This window comes from Salvelinus alpinus, chromosome 1 (genome assembly GCF_045679555.1).
Source record: "Salvelinus alpinus chromosome 1, SLU_Salpinus.1, whole genome shotgun sequence".
NCBI classification, from domain to species: domain Eukaryota; kingdom Metazoa; phylum Chordata; class Actinopteri; order Salmoniformes; family Salmonidae; genus Salvelinus; species Salvelinus alpinus.
The window spans coordinates 1,212,779-1,235,049 of record NC_092086.1 but is presented as its reverse complement, the minus strand read 5'-3'; the positions used below and the strand labels follow the sequence as shown (position 1 = coordinate 1,235,049).

Genomic DNA, 22,271 nt, shown 5'->3' with positions numbered 1-22,271 from the left:
GGGGGTTAGAGACATGTTGAAGTACTGGCCCTCTGGGGGGGGGGGGGGGGGGGTTAGAGACATGTTGAAGTACTGGCCCTCTGGGGGGGGGGGGGGGGTTAGAGACATGTTGAAGTACTGGCCCTCTGGGGGGGGGGGGGGGTTAGAGACATGTTGAAGTACTGGCCCTCTGGGGGCGGGGGGTTAGAGACATGTTGAAGTACTGGCCCTCTGGGGGGGTTAGAGACATGTTGAAGTACTGGCCCTCTGGGGGGGTTAGAGACATGTTGAAGTACTGGCCCTCTGGGGGGGTTAGAGACATGTTGAAGTACTGGCCCTCTGGGGGGGGGGGGGGTTAGAGACATGTTGAAGTACTGGCCCTCTGGGGGGGTTAGAGACATGTTGAAGTACTGGCCCTCTGGGGGGTTTAGAGACATGTTGAAGTACTGGCCCTCTGGGGGGGTTAGAGACATGTTGAAGTACTGGCCCTCTGGGGGGGGGGGTTAGAGACATGTTGAAGTACTGGCCCTCTGGGGGGGTTAGAGACATGTTGAAGTACTGGCCCTCTGGGGGGGTTAGAGACATGTTGAAGTACTGGCCCTCTGGGGGGGTTAGAGACATGTTGAAGTACTGGCCCTCTGGGGGAGGGGGGGGTTAGAGACATGTTGAAGTACTGGCCCTCTGGGGGGGTTAGAGACATGTTGAAGTACTGGCCCTCTGGGGGGGGGGTTAGAGACATGTTGAAGTACTGGCCCTCTGGGGGGGGGGTTAGAGACATGTTGAAGTACTGGCCCTCTGGGGGGGGGGTTAGAGACATGTTGAAGTACTGGCCCTCTGGGGGGGTTAGAGACATGTTGAAGTACTGGCCCTCTGGGGGGGTTAGAGACATGTTGAAGTACTGGCCCTCTGGGGGGGTTAGAGACATGTTGAAGTACTGGCCCTCTGGGGGGGTTAGAGACATGTTGAAGTACTGGCCCTCTGGGGGGGTTAGAGACATGTTGAAGTACTGGTCCTCTGGGGGGGTTAGAGACATGTTGAAGTACTGGCCCTCTGGGGGGGTTAGAGACATGTTGAAGTACTGGCCCTCTGGGGGGGTTAGAGACATGTTGAAGTACTGGCCCTCTGGGGGGGGGGTTAGAGACATGTTGAAGTACTGGCCCTCTGGGGGGGGGGTTAGAGACATGTTGAAGTACTGGCCCTCTGGGGGGGTTAGAGACATGTTGAAGTACTGGCCCTCTGGGGGGGTTAGAGACATGTTGAAGTACTGGCCCTCTGGGGGGGTTAGAGACATGTTGAAGTACTGGCCCTCTGGGGGGGTTAGAGACATGTTGAAGTACTGGCCCTCTGGGGGGGTTAGAGACATGTTGAAGTACTGGCCCTCTGGGGGGGTTAGAGACATGTTGAAGTACTGGTCCTCTGGGGGGGTTAGAGACATGTTGAAGTACTGGCCCTCTGGGGGGGTTAGAGACATGTTGAAGTACTGGCCCTCTGGGGGGGTTAGAGACATGTTGAAGTACTGGCCCTCTGGGGGGGGGGGGGTTAGAGACATGTTGAAGTACTGGCCCTCTGGGGGGGGGGGGGGTTAGAGACATGTTGAAGTACTGGCCCTCTGGGGGGGTTAGAGACATGTTGAAGTACTGGCCCTCTGGGGGGTTTAGAGACATGTTGAAGTACTGGCCCTCTGGGGGGGTTAGAGACATGTTGAAGTACTGGCCCTCTGGGGGGGGGGGTTAGAGACATGTTGAAGTACTGGCCCTCTGGGGGGGGGGGTTAGAGACATGTTGAAGTACTGGCCCTCTGGGGGGGGGGGTTAGAGACATGTTGAAGTACTGGCCCTCTGGGGGGGTTAGAGACATGTTGAAGTACTGGCCCTCTGGGGGGGTTAGAGACATGTTGAAGTACTGGCCCTCTGGGGGGGTTAGAGACATGTTGAAGTACTGGCCCTCTGGGGGGGTTAGAGACATGTTGAAGTACTGGCCCTCTGGGGGGGTTAGAGACATGTTGAAGTACTAGCCCTCTGGGGGGGTTAGAGACATGTTGAAGTACTGGCCCTCTGGGGGGGGGGGGGGGGGGGTTAGAGACATGTTGAAGTACTGGCCCTCTGGGGGGGGGGGGGGGGGGTTAGAGACATGTTGAAGTACTGGCCCTCTGGGGGGGTTAGAGACATGTTGAAGTACTAGCCCTCTGGGGGGGTTAGAGACATGTTGAAGTACTGGCCCTCTGGGGGGGGGGGGGGGGGTTAGAGACATGTTGAAGTACTGGCCCTCTGGGGGGGGGGGGGGTTAGAGACATGTTGAAGTACTGGCCCTCTGGGGGCGGGGGGTTAGAGACATGTTGAAGTACTGGCCCTCTGGGGGGGTTAGAGACATGTTGAAGTACTGGCCCTCTGGGGGGGTTAGAGACATGTTGAAGTACTGGCCCTCTGGGGGGGTTAGAGACATGTTGAAGTACTGGCCCTCTGGGGGGGTTAGAGACATGTTGAAGTACTGGCCCTCTGGGGGGGTTAGAGACATGTTGAAGTACTAGCCCTCTGGGGGGGTTAGAGACATGTTGAAGTACTGGCCCTCTGGGGGGGGGGGGGGGGGTTAGAGACATGTTGAAGTACTGGCCCTCTGGGGGGGGGGGGGGTTAGAGACATGTTGAAGTACTGGCCCTCTGGGGGCGGGGGGTTAGAGACATGTTGAAGTACTGGCCCTCTGGGGGGGTTAGAGACATGTTGAAGTACTGGCCCTCTGGGGGGGTTAGAGACATGTTGAAGTACTGGCCCTCTGGGGGGGTTAGAGACATGTTGAAGTACTGGCCCTCTGGGGGGGGGGGGGGGTTAGAGACATGTTGAAGTACTGGCCCTCTGGGGGGGTTAGAGACATGTTGAAGTACTGGCCCTCTGGGGGGTTTAGAGACATGTTGAAGTACTGGCCCTCTGGGGGGGTTAGAGACATGTTGAAGTACTGGCCCTCTGGGGGGGGGGGTTAGAGACATGTTGAAGTACTGGCCCTCTGGGGGGGTTAGAGACATGTTGAAGTACTGGCCCTCTGGGGGGGTTAGAGACATGTTGAAGTACTGGCCCTCTGGGGGGGTTAGAGACATGTTGAAGTACTGGCCCTCTGGGGGAGGGGGGGGTTAGAGACATGTTGAAGTACTGGCCCTCTGGGGGGGTTAGAGACATGTTGAAGTACTGGCCCTCTGGGGGGGGGGTTAGAGACATGTTGAAGTACTGGCCCTCTGGGGGGGGGTTAGAGACATGTTGAAGTACTGGCCCTCTGGGGGGGGGGTTAGAGACATGTTGAAGTACTGGCCCTCTGGGGGGGTTAGAGACATGTTGAAGTACTGGCCCTCTGGGGGGGTTAGAGACATGTTGAAGTACTGGCCCTCTGGGGGGGTTAGAGACATGTTGAAGTACTGGCCCTCTGGGGGGGTTAGAGACATGTTGAAGTACTGGCCCTCTGGGGGGGTTAGAGACATGTTGAAGTACTGGTCCTCTGGGGGGGTTAGAGACATGTTGAAGTACTGGCCCTCTGGGGGGGTTAGAGACATGTTGAAGTACTGGCCCTCTGGGGGGGTTAGAGACATGTTGAAGTACTGGCCCTCTGGGGGGGGGGTTAGAGACATGTTGAAGTACTGGCCCTCTGGGGGGGGGGGTTAGAGACATGTTGAAGTACTGGCCCTCTGGGGGGGTTAGAGACATGTTGAAGTACTGGCCCTCTGGGGGGGTTAGAGACATGTTGAAGTACTGGCCCTCTGGGGGGGTTAGAGACATGTTGAAGTACTGGCCCTCTGGGGGGGTTAGAGACATGTTGAAGTACTGGCCCTCTGGGGGGGTTAGAGACATGTTGAAGTACTGGCCCTCTGGGGGGGTTAGAGACATGTTGAAGTACTGGTCCTCTGGGGGGGTTAGAGACATGTTGAAGTACTGGCCCTCTGGGGGGGTTAGAGACATGTTGAAGTACTGGCCCTCTGGGGGGGTTAGAGACATGTTGAAGTACTGGCCCTCTGGGGGGGGGGGGGTTAGAGACATGTTGAAGTACTGGCCCTCTGGGGGGGGGGGGGGTTAGAGACATGTTGAAGTACTGGCCCTCTGGGGGGGTTAGAGACATGTTGAAGTACTGGCCCTCTGGGGGGTTTAGAGACATGTTGAAGTACTGGCCCTCTGGGGGGGTTAGAGACATGTTGAAGTACTGGCCCTCTGGGGGGGGGGGTTAGAGACATGTTGAAGTACTGGCCCTCTGGGGGGGGGGGTTAGAGACATGTTGAAGTACTGGCCCTCTGGGGGGGGGGGTTAGAGACATGTTGAAGTACTGGCCCTCTGGGGGGGTTAGAGACATGTTGAAGTACTGGCCCTCTGGGGGGGTTAGAGACATGTTGAAGTACTGGCCCTCTGGGGGGGTTAGAGACATGTTGAAGTACTGGCCCTCTGGGGGGGTTAGAGACATGTTGAAGTACTGGCCCTCTGGGGGGGTTAGAGACATGTTGAAGTACTAGCCCTCTGGGGGGGTTAGAGACATGTTGAAGTACTGGCCCTCTGGGGGGGGGGGGGGGGGGTTAGAGACATGTTGAAGTACTGGCCCTCTGGGGGGGGGGGGGGGGGTTAGAGACATGTTGAAGTACTGGCCCTCTGGGGGGGGGGGGGGGGTTAGAGACATGTTGAAGTACTGGCCCTCTGGGGGGGTTAGAGACATGTTGAAGTACTAGCCCTCTGGGGGGGTTAGAGACATGTTGAAGTACTGGCCCTCTGGGGGGGGGGGGGGGGGTTAGAGACATGTTGAAGTACTGGCCCTCTGGGGGGGGGGGGGTTAGAGACATGTTGAAGTACTGGCCCTCTGGGGGCGGGGGGTTAGAGACATGTTGAAGTACTGGCCCTCTGGGGGGGTTAGAGACATGTTGAAGTACTGGCCCTCTGGGGGGGTTAGAGACATGTTGAAGTACTGGCCCTCTGGGGGGGTTAGAGACATGTTGAAGTACTGGCCCTCTGGAGGGGTTAGAGACATGTTGAAGTACTGGCCCTCTGGGGGGGGGGGGGGTTAGAGACATGTTGAAGTACTGGCCCTCTGGGGGGGTTAGAGACATGTTGAAGTACTGGTCCTCTGGGGGGGTTAGAGACATGTTGAAGTACTGGCCCTCTGGAGGGGTTAGAGACATGTTGAAGTACTGGCCCTCTGGGGGGGTTAGAGACATGTTGAAGTACTGGCCCTCTGGGGGGGTTAGAGACATGTTGAAGTACTGGCCCTCTGGGGGGGGGGGGGTTAGAGACATGATGAAGTACTGGCCCTCTGGGGGGGGGGGTTAGAGACATGTTGAAATACTGGCCCTCTGGGGGGGGGGGGTTAGAGACATGTTGAAGTACTGGCCCTCTGGGGGGGGGGGGGTTAGAGACATGTTGAAGTACTGGCCCTCTGGGGGGGGGGGGTTAGAGACATGTTGAAGTACTGGCCCTCTGGGGGGGGGGTTAGAGACATGTTGAAGTACTGGTCCTCTGGGGGGGGGGGGTTAGAGACATGTTGAAGTACTGGCCCTCTGGGGGGGGGGGGGGTTAGAGACATGTTGAAGTACTGGCCCTCTGGGGGGGGGGGGTTAGAGACATGTTGAAGTACTGGCCCTCTGGGGGGGGGGGGTTAGAGACATGTTGAAGTACTGGTCCTCTGGGGGGGTTAGAGACATGTTGAAGTACTGGCCCTCTGGGGGGGGGGGGTTAGAGACATGTTGAAGTACTGGTCCTCTGGGGGGGTTAGAGACATGTTGAAGTACTGGCCCTCTGGGGGGGTTAGAGACATGTTGAAGTACTGGTCCTCTGGGGGGGGGGTTAGAGACATGTTGAAGTACTGGTCCTCTGGGGGGGTTAGAGACATGTTGAAGTACTGGTCCTCTGGGGGGGTTAGAGACATGTTGAAGTACTGGCCCTCTGGGGGGGTTAGAGACATGTTGAAGTACTGGTCCTCTGGGGGGGTTAGAGACATGTTGAAGTACTGGCCCTCTGGGGGGGTTAGAGACATGTTGAAGTACTGGCCCTCTGGGGGGGTTAGAGACATGTTGAAGTACTGGCCCTCTGGGGGGGTTAGAGACATGTTGAAGTACTGGTCCTCTGGGGGGGTTAGAGACATGTTAAAGTACTGGCCCTCTGGGGGGGTTAGAGACATGTTGAAGTACTGGTCCTCTGGGGGGGTTAGAGACATGTTGAAGTACTGGTCCTCTGGGGGGGGGGGTTAGAGACATGTTGAAGTACTGGCCCTCTGGGGGGGGGGGGGGTTAGAGACATGTTGAAGTACTGGCCCTCTGGGGGGGTTAGAGACATGTTGAAGTACTGGTCCTCTGGGGGGGTTAGAGACATGTTGAAGTACTGGTCCTCTGGGGGGGGGGGTTAGAGACATGTTGAAGTACTGGCCCTCTGGGGGGGGGGGGGGGGGTTAGAGACATGTTGAAGTACTGGCCCTCTGGGGGGGGGGTTAGAGACATGTTGAAGTACTGGTCCTCTGGGGGGGTTAGAGACATGTTGAAGTACTGGTCCTCTGGGGGGGTTAGAGACATGTTAAAGTACTGGCCCTCTGGGGGGGGGGTTAGAGACATGTTGTAGTACTGGCCCTCTGGGGGGGTTAGAGACATGTTGAAGTACTGGTCCTCTGGGGGGGTTAGAGACATGTTGTAGTACTGGTCCTCTGGGGGGGGGTTAGAGACATGTTGAAGTACTGGCCCTCTGGGGGGTTAGAGACATGTTGAAGTACTGGTCCTCTGGGGGGGGGGGGATTAGAGACATGTTGAAGTACTGGCCCTCTGGGGGGTTAGAGACATGTTGAAGTACTGGTCCTCTGGGGGGGTTAGAGACATGTTGAAGTACTGGCCCTCTGGGGGGGTTAGAGACATGTTGAAGTACTGGTCCTCTGGGGGGGTTAGAGACATGTTGAAGTACTGGCCCTCTGGGGGGGGGGGGGGGGGTTAGAGACATGTTGAAGTACTGGCCCTCTGGGGGGGTTAGAGACATGTTGAAGTACTGGCCCTCTGGGGGGGTTAGAGACATGTTGAAGTACTGGCCCTCTGGGGGGGTTAGAGACATGTTGAAGTACTGGCCCTCTGGGGGGGTTAGAGACATGTTGAAGTACTGGCCCTCTGGGGGGGTTAGAGACATGTTGAAGTACTGGCCCTCTGGGGGGGTTAGAGACATGTTGAAGTACTGGTCCTCTGGGGGGGTTAGAGACATGTTGAAGTACTGGTCCTCTGGGGGGGGGATTAGAGACATGTTGAAGTACTGGTCCTCTGGGGGGGGGGATTAGAGACATGTTGAAGTACTGGTCCTCTGGGGGGGGGGATTAGAGACATGTTGAAGTACTGGCCCTCTGGGGGGGTTAGAGACATGTTGAAGTACTGGCCCTCTGGGGGGGGGGTTAGAGACATGTTGAAGTACTGGCCCTCTGGGGGGGGGGTTAGAGACATGTTGAAGTACTGGCCCTCTGGGGGGGTTAGAGACATGTTGAAGTACTGGCCCTCTGGGGGGGTTAGAGACATGTTGAAGTACTGGCCCTCTGGGGGGGTTAGAGACATGTTGAAGTACTGGCCCTCTGGGGGGGTTAGAGACATGTTGAAGTACTGGCCCTCTGGGGGGGTTAGAGACATGTTGAAGTACTGGCCCTCTGGGGGGGTTAGAGACATGTTGAAGTACTGGTCCTCTGGGGGGGTTAGAGACATGTTGAAGTACTGGTCCTCTGGGGGGGGGATTAGAGACATGTTGAAGTACTGGTCCTCTGGGGGGGGGATTAGAGACATGTTGAAGTACTGGTCCTCTGGGGGGGGGGATTAGAGACATGTTGAAGTACTGGCCCTCTGGGGGGGTTAGAGACATGTTGAAGTACTGGCCCTCTGGGGGGGGGGGTTAGAGACATGTTGAAGTACTGGCCCTCTGGGGGGGTTAGAGACATGTTGAAGTACTGGCCCTCTGGGGGGGTTAGAGACATGTTGAAGTACTGGCCCTCTGGGGGGGTTAGAGACATGTTGAAGTACTGGCCCTCTGGGGGGGTTAGAGACATGTTGAAGTACTGGCCCTCTGGGGGGGTTAGAGACATGTTGAAGTACTGGCCCTCTGGGGGGGTTAGAGACATGTTGAAGTACTGGCCCTCTGGGGGGGTTAGAGACATGTTGAAGTACTGGCCCTCTGGGGGGGTTAGAGACATGTTGAAGTACTGGCCCTCTGGGGGGGTTAGAGACATGTTGAAGTACTGGTCCTCTGGGGGGGTTAGAGACATGTTGAAGTACTGGCCCTCTGGGGGGGTTAGAGACATGTTGAAGTACTGGCCCTCTGGGGGGGGGGGTTAGAGACATGTTGAAGTACTGGCCCTCTGGGGGGGGGGGGGTTAGAGACATGTTGAAGTACTGGCCCTCTGGGGGGGGGGGGGGGTTAGAGACATGTTCAAGTACTGGCCCTCTGGGGGGTTTAGAGACATGTTGAAGTACTGGCCCTCTGGGGGGGTTAGAGACATGTTGAAGTACTGGCCCTCTGGGGGGGGGGGTTAGAGACATGTTGAAGTACTGGCCCTCTGGGGGGGGGGTTAGAGACATGTTGAAGTACTGGCCCTCTGGGGGGGGGGGGGGGTTAGAGACATGTTCAAGTACTGGCCCTCTGGGGGGTTTAGAGACATGTTGAAGTACTGGCCCTCTGGGGGGGTTAGAGACATGTTGAAGTACTGGCCCTCTGGGGGGGGGGTTAGAGACATGTTGAAGTACTGGCCCTCTGGGGGGGTTAGAGACATGTTGAAGTACTGGCCCTCTGGGGGGGTTAGAGACATGTTGAAGTACTGGCCCTCTGGGGGGGTTAGAGACATGTTGAAGTACTGGCCCTCTGGGGGGAGGGGGGGGTTAGAGACATGTTGAAGTACTGGCCCTCTGGGGGGGTTAGAGACATGTTGAAGTACTGGCCCTCTGGGGGGGTTAGAGACATGTTGAAGTACTGGCCCTCTGGGGGGGGGGGTTAGAGACATGTTGAAGTACTGGCCCTCTGGGGGGGGGGTTAGAGACATGTTGAAGTACTGGCCCTCTGGGGGGGGGTTAGAGACATGTTGAAGTACTGGCCCTCTGGGGGGGTTAGAGACATGTTGAAGTACTGGCCCTCTGGGGGGGTTAGAGACATGTTGAAGTACTGGCCCTCTGGGGGGGTTAGAGACATGTTGAAGTACTGGCCCTCTGGGGGGGTTAGAGACATGTTGAAGTACTGGCCCTCTGGGGGGGTTAGAGACATGTTGAAGTACTGGTCCTCTGGGGGGGTTAGAGACATGTTGAAGTACTGGCCCTCTGGGGGGGTTAGAGACATGTTGAAGTACTGGCCCTCTGGGGGGGTTAGAGACATGTTGAAGTACTGGCCCTCTGGGGGGGGGGTTAGAGACATGTTGAAGTACTGGCCCTCTGGGGGGGGGGTTAGAGACATGTTGAAGTACTGGCCCTCTGGGGGGGTTAGAGACATGTTGAAGTACTGGCCCTCTGGGGGGGTTAGAGACATGTTGAAGTACTGGCCCTCTGGGGGGGTTAGAGACATGTTGAAGTACTGGCCCTCTGGGGGGGTTAGAGACATGTTGAAGTACTGGCCCTCTGGGGGGGTTAGAGACATGTTGAAGTACTGGCCCTCTGGGGGGGTTAGAGACATGTTGAAGTACTGGCCCTCTGGGGGGGTTAGAGACATGTTGAAGTACTGGCCCTCTGGGGGGGTTAGAGACATGTTGAAGTACTGGTCCTCTGGGGGGGTTAGAGACATGTTGAAGTACTGGCCCTCTGGGGGGGTTAGAGACATGTTGAAGTACTGGTCCTCTGGGGGGGGGGATTAGAGACATGTTGAAGTACTGGTCCTCTGGGGGGGGGGATTAGAGACATGTTGAAGTACTGGCCCTCTGGGGGGGTTAGAGACATGTTGAAGTACTGGCCCTCTGGGGGGGTTAGAGACATGTTGAAGTACTGGCCCTCTGGGGGGGGGGTTAGAGACATGTTGAAGTACTGGCCCTCTGGGGGGGTTAGAGACATGTTGAAGTACTGGCCCTCTGGGGGGGTTAGAGACATGTTGAAGTACTGGCCCTCTGGGGGGGTTAGAGACATGTTGAAGTACTGGCCCTCTGGGGGGGTTAGAGACATGTTGAAGTACTGGCCCTCTGGGGGGGTTAGAGACATGTTGAAGTACTGGCCCTCTGGGGGGGTTAGAGACATGTTGAAGTACTGGCCCTCTGGGGGGGTTAGAGACATGTTGAAGTACTGGTCCTCTGGGGGGGTTAGAGACATGTTGAAGTACTGGTCCTCTGGGGGGGGGGGATTAGAGACATGTTGAAGTACTGGTCCTCTGGGGGGGGGGATTAGAGACATGTTGAAGTACTGGTCCTCTGGGGGGGGGGATTAGAGACATGTTGAAGTACTGGCCCTCTGGGGGGGTTAGAGACATGTTGAAGTACTGGCCCTCTGGGGGGGGGGTTAGAGACATGTTGAAGTACTGGCCCTCTGGGGGGGTTAGAGACATGTTGAAGTACTGGCCCTCTGGGGGGGTTAGAGACATGTTGAAGTACTGGCCCTCTGGGGGGGTTAGAGACATGTTGAAGTACTGGCCCTCTGGGGGGGTTAGAGACATGTTGAAGTACTGGCCCTCTGGGGGGGTTAGAGACATGTTGAAGTACTGGCCCTCTGGGGGGGTTAGAGACATGTTGAAGTACTGGCCCTCTGGGGGGGTTAGAGACATGTTGAAGTACTGGCCCTCTGGGGGGGTTAGAGACATGTTGAAGTACTGGCCCTCTGGGGGGGTTAGAGACATGTTGAAGTACTGGCCCTCTGGGGGGGTTAGAGACATGTTGAAGTACTGGTCCTCTGGGGGGGTTAGAGACATGTTGAAGTACTGGCCCTCTGGGGGGGTTAGAGACATGTTGAAGTACTGGCCCTCTGGGGGGGGGGGGTTAGAGACATGTTGAAGTACTGGCCCTCTGGGGGGGGGGGGTTAGAGACATGTTGAAGTACTGGCCCTCTGGGGGGGGGGGGGGTTAGAGACATGTTCAAGTACTGGCCCTCTGGGGGGGTTAGAGACATGTTGAAGTACTGGCCCTCTGGGGGGTTTAGAGACATGTTGAAGTACTGGCCCTCTGGGGGGGTTAGAGACATGTTGAAGTACTGGCCCTCTGGGGGGGGGGTTAGAGACATGTTGAAGTACTGGCCCTCTGGGGGGGTTAGAGACATGTTGAAGTACTGGCCCTCTGGGGGGGTTAGAGACATGTTGAAGTACTGGCCCTCTGGGGGGGTTAGAGACATGTTGAAGTACTGGCCCTCTGGGGGAGGGGGGGTTAGAGACATGTTGAAGTACTGGCCCTCTGGGGGGGTTAGAGACATGTTGAAGTACTGGCCCTCTGGGGGGGTTAGAGACATGTTGAAGTACTGGCCCTCTGGGGGGGGGGTTAGAGACATGTTGAAGTACTGGCCCTCTGGGGGGGGGGTTAGAGACATGTTGAAGTACTGGCCCTCTGGGGGGGTTAGAGACATGTTGAAGTACTGGCCCTCTGGGGGGGTTAGAGACATGTTGAAGTACTGGCCCTCTGGGGGGGTTAGAGACATGTTGAAGTACTGGCCCTCTGGGGGGGTTAGAGACATGTTGAAGTACTGGCCCTCTGGGGGGGTTAGAGACATGTTGAAGTACTGGTCCTCTGGGGGGGTTAGAGACATGTTGAAGTACTGGCCCTCTGGGGGGGTTAGAGACATGTTGAAGTACTGGCCCTCTGGGGGGGTTAGAGACATGTTGAAGTACTGGCCCTCTGGGGGGGTTAGAGACATGTTGAAGTACTGGCCCTCTGGGGGGGGGGTTAGAGACATGTTGAAGTACTGGCCCTCTGGGGGGGGGGTTAGAGACATGTTGAAGTACTGGCCCTCTGGGGGGGTTAGAGACATGTTGAAGTACTGGCCCTCTGGGGGGGTTAGAGACATGTTGAAGTACTGGCCCTCTGGGGGGGTTAGAGACATGTTGAAGTACTGGCCCTCTGGGGGGGTTAGAGACATGTTGAAGTACTGGCCCTCTGGGGGGGTTAGAGACATGTTGAAGTACTGGTCCTCTGGGGGGGTTAGAGACATGTTGAAGTACTGGCCCTCTGGGGGGGTTAGAGACATGTTGAAGTACTGGCCCTCTGGGGGGGTTAGAGACATGTTGAAGTACTGGCCCTCTGGGGGGGGGGGGGTTAGAGACATGTTGAAGTACTGGCCCTCTGGGGGGGGGGGGGGTTAGAGACATGTTGAAGTACTGGCCCTCCGGGGGGGTTAGAGACATGTTGAAGTACTGGCCCTCTGGGGGGTTTAGAGACATGTTGAAGTACTGGCCCTCTGGGGGGGTTAGAGACATGTTGAAGTACTGGCCCTCTGGGGGGGGGGTTAGAGACATGTTGAAGTACTGGCCCTCTGGGGGGGTTAGAGACATGTTGAAGTACTGGCCCTCTGGGGGGGGGGGTTAGAGACATGTTGAAGTACTGGCCCTCTGGGGGGGGGGGTTAGAGACATGTTGAAGTACTGGCCCTCTGGGGGGGGGGTTAGAGACATGTTGAAGTACTGGCCCTCTGGGGGGGTTAGAGACATGTTGAAGTACTGGCCCTCTGGGGGGGTTAGAGACATGTTGAAGTACTGGCCCTCTGGGGCGGTTAGAGACATGTTGAAGTACTGGCCCTCGGGGGGGTTTAGAGACATGTTGAAGTACTGGTCCTCTGGGGGGGTTAGAGACATGTTGAAGTACTGGCCCTCTGGGGGGGTTAGAGACATGTTGAAGTACTGGCCCTCTGGGGGGGTTAGAGACATGTTGAAGTACTGGCCCTCTGGGGGGGTTAGAGACATGTTGAAGTACTGGCCCTCTGGGGGGGTTAGAGACATGTTGAAGTACTGGCCCTCTGGGGGGGTTAGAGACATGTTGAAGTACTGGCCCTCTGGGGGGGTTAGAGACATGTTGAAGTACTGGCCCTCTGGGGGGGTTAGAGACATGTTGAAGTACTGGCCCTCTGGGGGGGTTAGAGACATGTTGAAGTACTGGCCCTCTGGGGGGGTTAGAGACATGTTGAAGTACTGGTCCTCTGGGGGGGTTAGAGACATGTTGAAGTACTGGCCCTCTGGGGGGGGTAAGAGACATGTTGAAGTACTGGCCCTCTGGGGGGGGGGGGTTAGAGACATGTTGAAGTACTGGCCCTCTGGGGGGGGGGGGGTTAGAGACATGTTGAAGTACTGGCCCTCTGGGGGGGGGGGGGTTAGAGACATGTTCAAGTACTGGCCCTCTGGGGGGGTTAGAGACATGTTGAAGTACTGGCCCTCTGGGGGGTTTAGAGACATGTTGAAGTACTGGCCCTCTGGGGGGGTTAGAGACATGTTGAAGTACTGGCCCTCTGGGGGGGGGGGTTAGAGACATGTTGAAGTACTGGCCCTCTGGGGGGGTTAGAGACATGTTGAAGTACTGGCCCTCTGGGGGGGTTAGAGACATGTTGAAGTACTGGCCCTCTGGGGGGGTTAGAGACATGTTGAAGTACTGGCCCTCTGGGGGGGTTAGAGACATGTTGAAGTACTGGCCCTCTGGGGGAGGGGGGGGTTAGAGACATGTTGAAGTACTGGCCCTCTGGGGGGGTTAGAGACATGTTGAAGTACTGGCCCTCTGGGGGGGTTAGAGACATGTTGAAGTACTGGCCCTCTGGGGGGGGGGTTAGAGACATGTTGAAGTACTGGCCCTCTGGGGGGGGGGTTAGAGACATGTTGAAGTACTGGCCCTCTGGGGGGGTTAGAGACATGTTGAAGTACTGGCCCTCTGGGGGGGTTAGAGACATGTTGAAGTACTGGCCCTCTGGGGGGGTTAGAGACATGTTGAAGTACTGGCCCTCTGGGGGGGTTAGAGACATGTTGAAGTACTGGTCCTCTGGGGGGGTTAGAGACATGTTGAAGTACTGGCCCTCTGGGGGGGTTAGAGACATGTTGAAGTACTGGCCCTCTGGGGGGGTTAGAGACATGTTGAAGTACTGGCCCTCTGGGGGGGTTAGAGACATGTTGAAGTACTGGCCCTCTGGGGGGGGGGTTAGAGACATGTTGAAGTACTGGCCCTCTGGGGGGGTTAGAGACATGTTGAAGTACTGGCCCTCTGGGGGGGTTAGAGACATGTTAAAGTACTGGCCCTCTGGGGGGGTTAGAGACATGTTGAAGTACTGGCCCTCTGGGGGGGTTAGAGACATGTTGAAGTACTGGCCCTCTGGGGGGGTTAGAGACATGTTGAAGTACTGGCCCTCTGGGGGGGTTAGAGACATGTTGAAGTACTGGCCCTCTGGGGGGGTTAGAGACATGTTGAAGTACTGGTCCTCTGGGGGGGTTAGAGACATGTTGAAGTACTGGCCCTCTGGGGGGGTTAGAGACATGTTGAAGTACTGGCCCTCTGGGGGGGTTAGAGACATGTTGAAGTACTGGCCCTCTGGGGGGGGGGTTAGAGACATGTTGAAGTACTGGCCCTCTGGGGGGGGGGGGTTAGAGACATGTTGAAGTACTGGCCCTCTGGGGGGTTTAGAGACATGTTGAAGTACTGGCCCTCTGGGGGGGTTAGAGACATGTTGAAGTACTGGCCCTCTGGGGGGGGGGGTTAGAGACATGTTGAAGTACTGGCCCTCTGGGGGGGGGGGTTAGAGACATGTTGAAGTACTGGCCCTCTGGGGGGGGGGGTTAGAGACATGTTGAAGTACTGGCCCTCTGGGGGGGTTAGAGACATGTTGAAGTACTGGCCCTCTGGGGGGGTTAGAGACATGTTGAAGTACTGGCCCTCTGGGGGGGTTAGAGACATGTTGAAGTACTGGCCCTCGGGGGGGTTTAGAGACATGTTGAAGTACTGGTCCTCTGGGGGGGGGGGGGGGGGGGGGTTAGAGACATGTTGAAATACTTTAAAGTACTACTTAGGTCATTTTCTGTGGCTATCTGTACTTTACTATTTATATTATTGAAAACTTTTACTTCACTACATTCCTAAAGAAACTAATGTACTTTTTACTCCATATATTTTCCCCGACACCCAAAGGTACTAGTTATATTTTGAATGCTTAGCAGGACAGGAAAATGGTCCAATTTACACACTTATCAAGAGAACATCCCTGGTCGTCCCTACTGCCTCTGATCTGGAGGACTCACTAACCAGAGAACATCCCTGGTCATCTCTACTGCCTCTGATCTGGAGGACTCACTAAACACACGTTTCGTTTGTAAATGTCGTCTGAGTGTAAATGTCCCCTGGTGCCATCTGGTTTGCTTAGTATAAGGAATTTGAAGTGATTTATACTTCTACTTTTGATATTTAAGTATATTTAAAACCAAATACTTTCAGACTTTTACTCAAGTAGTATTTTACTGGGTGACTTTCACTTTTACTGGAGTCATTTTCTATTAAGGTATCTTTACTTTTACTCAAGTATGACTATTGGGTCCTTTTTCCACCGCTGATTACCAGTAGCTTTACAACCCTAGACCTGGGTGAGTATCAGTGTTTGAGTACCAGGGTCTGTGATTGGTGCTGAAGACTGAGTACCAGGGTCTGTGATTGGTGCTGAAGACTGAGTACCAGGGTCTGTGATTGGTGCTGAAGACTGAGTACCAGGGTCTGTGATTGGTGCTGAAGACTGAGTACCAGGGTCTGTGATTGGTGCTGAAGACTGAGTACCAGGGTCTGTGATTGGTGCTGAACACTGAGTACCAGGGTCTGTGATTGGTTGCTAGGCTCACCCCTCTGCAGCTCCCTGAGGGCAGCGTAGCGTTGGTTGCGTACCCGGGTCCTGTTGGCGCGTCCCGCTGTTCTCCGCCTCACCTCCCGGCAGTAGTACTGCGCCCGGGGGTCAGAAGTCAGATGGCAGAACGCTGACAGGTGCTGTGGCTTCAGGTGGGCCTGTGGGAGAGGGTTAGAGGTCAGAGGTGATGGGACAGAGGGTTAGAGGTCAGAGGTGATGGGACAGAGGGTTAGAGGTCAGAGGTGATGGGACAGAGGGTTAGAGGTCAGAGGTGATGGGACAGAGGGTTAGAGGTCAGAGGTGATGGGACAGAGGGTTAGAGGTCAGAGGTGATGGGACAGAGGGTTAGAGGTCAGAGGTGATGGGACAGAGGGTTAGAGGTCAGAGGTGATGGGACAGAGGGTCAGAGGTGATGGGACAGAGGGTTAGAGGTGATGGGACAGAGGGTTAGAGGTCAGAGGTGATGGGACAGAGGGTTAGAGGTGATGGGACAGAGGGTTAGAGGTGATGGGACAGAGGGTTAGAGGTCAGAGGTGATGGGACAGAGGGTTAGAGGTCAGAGGTGATGGGACAGGGTTAGAGGTCAGAGGTGATGGGACAGAGGGTTAGAGGTCAGAGGTGATGGGACAGAGGGTTAGAGGTCAGAGGTGATGGGACAGAGGGTTAGAGGTCAGAGGTGATGGGACAGAGGGTCAGAGGTCAGAGGTGATGGGACAGAGGGTTAGAGGTGATGGGACAGAGGGTTAGAGGTGATGGGACAGAGGGTTAGAGGTGATGGGACAGAGGGTTAGAGGTCAGAGGTGATGGGACAGAGGGTTAGAGGTCAGAGGTGATGGGACAGAGGGTTAGAGGTCAGAGGTGATGGGACAGAGGGTTAGAGGTCAGAGGTGATGGGACAGAGGGTCAGAGGTGATGGGACAGAGGGTCAGAGGTCAGAGGTGATGGGACAGAGGGTTAGAGGTCAGAGGGGATGGGACAGAGGGTCAGAGGTCAGAGGTGATGGGACAGAGGGTTAGAGGTGATGGGACAGAGGGTTAGAGGTCAGAGGTGATGGGACAGAGGGTTAGAGGTCAGAGGTGATGGGACAGAGGGTTAGAGGTGATGGGACAGAGGGTTAGAGGTGATGGGACAGAGGGTTAGAGGTGATGGGACAGAGGGTCAGAGGTGATGGGACAGAGGGTTAGAGGTCAGAGGTGATGGGACAGAGGGTTAGAGGTGATGGGACAGAGGTGATGGGACAGAGGGTTAGAGGTGATGGGACAGAGGGTCAGAGGTGATGGGACAGAGGGTCAGAGGTGATGGGACAGAGGGTCAGAGGTCAGAGGTGATGGGACAGAGAGTTAGAGGTCAGAGGTGATGGGACAGAGGGTTAGAGGTGATGGGACAGAGGGTCAGAGGTGATGGGACAGAGGGTTAGAGGTCAGAGGTGATGGGACAGAGGTCAGAGGTGATGGGACAGAGGGTTAGAGGTCAGAGGTGATGGGACAGAGGGTTAGAAGTGATGGGACAGAGGGTCAGAGGTCAGAGGTGATGGGACAGAGGGTTAGAGGTCAGAGGTGATGGGACAGAGGGTCAGAGGTGATGGGACAGAGGGTTAGAGGTCAGAGGTGATGAGACAGAGGGTCAGAGGTGATGGGACAGAGGGTTAGAGGTCAGAGGTGATGGGACAGAGGGTCAGAGGTGATGGGACAGAGGGTTAGAGGTGATGGGACAGAGGGTCAGAGGTCAGAGGTGATGGGACAGAGGGTTAGAGGTCAGAGGTGATGGGACAGAGGGTCAGAGGTCAGAGGTGATGGGACAGAGGGTTAGAGGTCAGAGGTGATGGGACAGAGAGTTAGAGGTCAGAGGTGATGGGACAGAGGGTTAGAGGTCAGAGGTGATGGGACAGAGGGTTAGAGGTCAGAGGTGATGGGACAGAGGGTTAGAGGTGATGGGACAGAGGGTCAGAGGTGATGGGACAGAGGGTCAGAGGTGATGGGACAGAGGGTTAGAGGTCAGAGGTGATGGGACAGAGGGTCAGAGGTGATGGGACAGAGGGTCAGAGGTGATGGGACAGAGGGTCAGAGGTGATGGGACAGAGGGTTAGAGGTCAGAGGTGATGGGACAGAGGGTCAGAGGTGATGGGACAGAGGGTCAGAGGTGATGGGACAGAGGGTTAGAGGTCAGAGGTGATGGGACAGAGGGTTAGAGGTCAGAGGTGATGGGACAGAGGGTTAGAGGTCAGAGGTGATGGGACAGAGGGTTAGAGGTGATGGGACAGAGGGTTAGAGGTCAGAGGTGATGGGACAGAGGGTCAGAGGTGATGGGACAGAGGGTTAGAGGTCAGAGGTGATGGGACAGAGGGTTAGAGGTCAGAGGTGATGGGACAGAGGGTTAGAGGTGATGGGACAGAGGGTTAGAGGTCAGAGGTGATGGGACAGAGGGTTAGAGGTGATGGGACAGAGGGTTAGAGGTGATGGGACAGAGGGTCAGAGGTCAGAGGTGATGGGACAGAGGGTTAGAGGTCAGAGGTGATGGGACAGAGGGTTAGAGGTGATGGGACAGAGGGTTAGAGGTGATGGTACAGAGGGTTAGAGGTCAGAGGTGATGGGACAGAGGGTTAGAGGTCAGAGGTGATGGGACAGAGGGTTAGAGGTGATGGGACAGAGGGTTAGAGGTGATGGGACAGAGGGTTAGAGGTGATGGGACAGAGGGTTAGAGGTGATGGGACAGAGGGTTAGAGGTCAGAGGTGATGGGACAGAGGGTTAGAGGTGATGGGACAGAGGGTCAGAGGTGATGGGACAGAGGGTCAGAGGTGATGGGACAGAGGTGATGGGACAGAGGGTTAGAGGTCAGAGGTAATGGGACAGAGGGTTAGAGGTCAGAGGTGATGGGACAGATGGTCAGAGGTCAGAGGTGATGGGACAGAGGGTCAGAGGTGATGGGACAGAGGGTTAGAGGTGATGGGACAGAGGTGATGGGACAGAGGGTTAGAGGTGATGGGACAGAGGGTCAGAGGTGATGGGACAGAGGGTCAGAGGTGATGGGACAGAGGGTCAGAGGTCAGAGGTGATGGGACAGAGAGTTAGAGGTCAGAGGTGATGGGACAGAGGGTTAGAGGTGATGGGACAGAGGGTCAGAGGTGATGGGACAGAGGGTTAGAGGTCAGAGGTGATGGGACAGAGGTCAGAGGTGATGGGACAGAGGGTTAGAGGTCAGAGGTGATGGGACAGAGGGTTAGAAGTGATGGGACAGAGGGTCAGAGGTCAGAGGTGATGGGACAGAGGGTTAGAGGTCAGAGGTGATGGGACAGAGGGTCAGAGGTGATGGGACAGAGGGTTAGAGGTCAGAGGTGATGAGACAGAGGGTCAGAGGTGATGGGACAGAGGGTTAGAGGTCAGAGGTGATGGGACAGAGGGTCAGAGGTGATGGGACAGAGGGTTAGAGGTGATGGGACAGAGGGTCAGAGGTCAGAGGTGATGGGACAGAGGGTTAGAGGTCAGAGGTGATGGGACAGAGGGTTAGAGGTCAGAGGTGATGGGACAGAGGGTTAGAGGTCAGAGGTGATGGGACAGAGAGTTAGAGGTCAGCGGTGATGGGACAGAGGGTTAGAGGTCAGAGGTGATGGGACAGAGGGTTAGAGGTCAGAGGTGATGGGACAGAGGGTTAGAGGTGATGGGACAGAGGGTCAGAGGTGATGGGACAGAGGGTCAGAGGTGATGGGACAGAGGGTTAGAGGTCAGAGGTGATGGGACAGAGGGTCAGAGGTGATGGGACAGAGGGTCAGAGGTGATGGGACAGAGGGTCAGAGGTGATGGGACAGAGGGTTAGAGGTCAGAGGTGATGGGACAGAGGGTGAGAGGTGATGGGACAGAGGGTCAGAGGTGATGGGACAGAGGGTTAGAGGTCAGAGGTGATGGGACAGAGGGTTAGAGGTCAGAGGTGATGGGACAGAGGGTTAGAGGTCAGAGGTGATGGGACAGAGGGTTAGAGGTGATGGGACAGAGGGTTAGAGGTCAGAGGTGATGGGACAGAGGGTCAGAGGTGATGGGACAGAGGGTTAGAGGTCAGAGGTGATGGGACAGAGGGTTAGAGGTCAGAGGTGATGGGACAGAGGGTTAGAGGTGATGGGACAGAGGGTTAGAGGTCAGAGGTGATGGGACAGAGGGTTAGAGGTGATGGGACAGAGGGTTAGAGGTGATGGGACAGAGGGTCAGAGGTCAGAGGTGATGGGACAGAGGGTTAGAGGTCAGAGGTGATGGGACAGAGGGTTAGAGGTGATGGGACAGAGGGTTAGAGGTGATGGTACAGAGGGTTAGAGGTCAGAGGTGATGGGACAGAGGGTTAGAGGTCAGAGGTGATGGGACAGAGGGTTAGAGGTGATGGGACAGAGGGTTAGAGGTGATGGGACAGAGGGTTAGAGGTGATGGGACAGAGGGTTAGAGGTGATGGGACAGAGGGTTAGAGGTCAGAGGTGATGGGACAGAGGGTTAGAGGTGATGGGACAGAGGGTCAGAGGTGATGGGACAGAGGGTCAGAGGTGATGGGACAGAGGTGATGGGACAGAGGGTTAGAGGTCAGAGGTAATGGGACAGAGGGTTAGAGGTCAGAGGTGATGGGACAGATGGTCAGAGGTCAGAGGTGATGGGACAGAGGGTCAGAGGTGATGGGACAGAGGGTCAGAGGTGATGGGACAGAGGGTTAGAGGTCAGAGGTGATGGGACAGAGGGTTAGAGGTCAGAGGTGATGGGACAGAGGGTTAGAGGTCAGAGGTGATGGGACAGAGGGTCAGAGGTCAGAGGTGATGGGACAGAGGGTTAGAGGTGATGGGACAGAGGGTTAGAGGTGATGGGACAGAGGGTCAGAGGTCAGAGGTGATGGGACAGAGGGTTAGAGGTCAGAGGTGATGGGACAGAGGGTCAGAGGTGATGGGACAGAGGGTCAGAGGTGATGGGACAGAGGTGATGGGACAGAGGGTTAGAGGTCAGAGGTGATGGGACAGAGGGTTAGAGGTGATGGGACAGAGGGTCAGAGGTGATGGGACAGAGGGTCAGAGGTGATGGGACAGAGGGTTAGAGGTGATGGGACAGAGGGTCAGAGGTGATGGGACAGAGGGTTAGAGGTCAGAGGTGATGGGACAGAGGGTCAGAGGTGATGGGACAGAGGGTCAGAGGTGATGGGACAGAGGGTCAGAGGTGATGGGACAGAGGGTTAGAGGTCAGAGGTGATGGGACAGAGGGTCAGAGGTGATGGGACAGAGGGTCAGAGGTGATGGGACAGAGGGTTAGAGGTCAGAGGTGATGGGACAGAGGGTTAGAGGTCAGAGGTGATGGGACAGAGGGTTAGAGGTGATGGGACAGAGGGTTAGAGGTCAGAGGTGATGGGACAGAGGGTCAGAGGTGATGGGACAGAGGGTTAGAGGTCAGAGGTGATGGGACAGAGGGTTAGAGGTCAGAGGTGATGGGACAGAGGGTTAGAGGTGATGGGACAGAGGGTTAGAGGTCAGAGGTGATGGGACAGAGGGTTAGAGGTGATGGGACAGAGGGTTAGAGGTGATGGGACAGAGGGTCAGAGGTCAGAGGTGATGGGACAGAGGGTTAGAGGTCAGAGGTGATGGGACAGAGGGTTAGAGGTGATGGGACAGAGGGTTAGAGGTGATGGTACAGAGGGTTAGAGGTCAGAGGTGATGGGACAGAGGGTTAGAGGTCAGAGGTGATGGGACAGAGGGTTAGAGGTGATGGGACAGAGGGTTAGAGGTGATGGGACAGAGGGTTAGAGGTGATGGGACAGAGGGTTAGAGGTGATGGGACAGAGGGTTAGAGGTCAGAGGTGATGGGACAGAGGGTTAGAGGTGATGGGACAGAGGGTCAGAGGTGATGGGACAGAGGGTCAGAGGTGATGGGACAGAGGTGATGGGACAGAGGGTTAGAGGTCAGAGGTAATGGGACAGAGGGTTAGAGGTCAGAGGTGATGGGACAGATGGTCAGAGGTCAGAGGTGATGGGACAGAGGGTCAGAGGTGATGGGACAGAGGGTCAGAGGTGATGGGACAGAGGGTTAGAGGTCAGAGGTGATGGGACAGAGGGTTAGAGGTCAGAGGTGATGGGACAGAGGGTTAGAGGTCAGAGGTGATGGGACAGAGGGTCAGAGGTGATGGGACAGAGGGTTAGAGGTGATGGGACAGAGGGTCAGAGGTCAGAGGTGATGGGACAGAGGGTTAGAGGTGATGGGACAGAGGGTCAGAGGTCAGAGGTGATGGGACAGAGGGTTAGAGGTCAGAGGTGATGGGACAGAGGGTCAGAGGTGATGGGACAGAGGGTCAGAGGTGATGGGACAGAGGTGATGGGACAGAGGGTTAGAGGTCAGAGGTGATGGGACAGAGGGTTAGAGGTGATGGGACAGAGGGTCAGAGGTGATGGGACAGAGGGTCAGAGGTGATGGGACAGAGGGTTAGAGGTGATGGGACAGAGGGTCAGAGGTGATGGGACAGAGGGTTAGAGGTGATGGGACAGAGGGTTAGAGGTGATGGGTCAGAGGGTCAGAGGTGATGGGACAGAGGGTTAGAGGTGATGGGACAGAGGGTTAGAGGTGATGGGACAGAGGGTCAGAGGT

The 22,271-nt window shown here is 56.1% G+C and overlaps 1 protein-coding gene across 2 annotated transcripts in view; it reads right to left on the bottom strand.

The window, feature by feature from the left end:
- The window catches only part of ccdc97 (coiled-coil domain containing 97), a 52,295-nt gene that overhangs the window by 24,900 nt on the left and 5,124 nt on the right, over nucleotides 1–22,271 (bottom strand). For both annotated transcript variants that reach the window (XR_011673629.1, XM_071390468.1), the window contains exon 3: nucleotides 15,679–15,838. Coding sequence is in view for 1 of the 2 variants with exons in the window: in XM_071390468.1 (XP_071246569.1) it covers nucleotides 15,679–15,838 (160 nt within the window). In the remaining variant the exon portion in view is untranslated. The remainder of the gene's footprint in view (nucleotides 1–15,678; nucleotides 15,839–22,271) is intronic.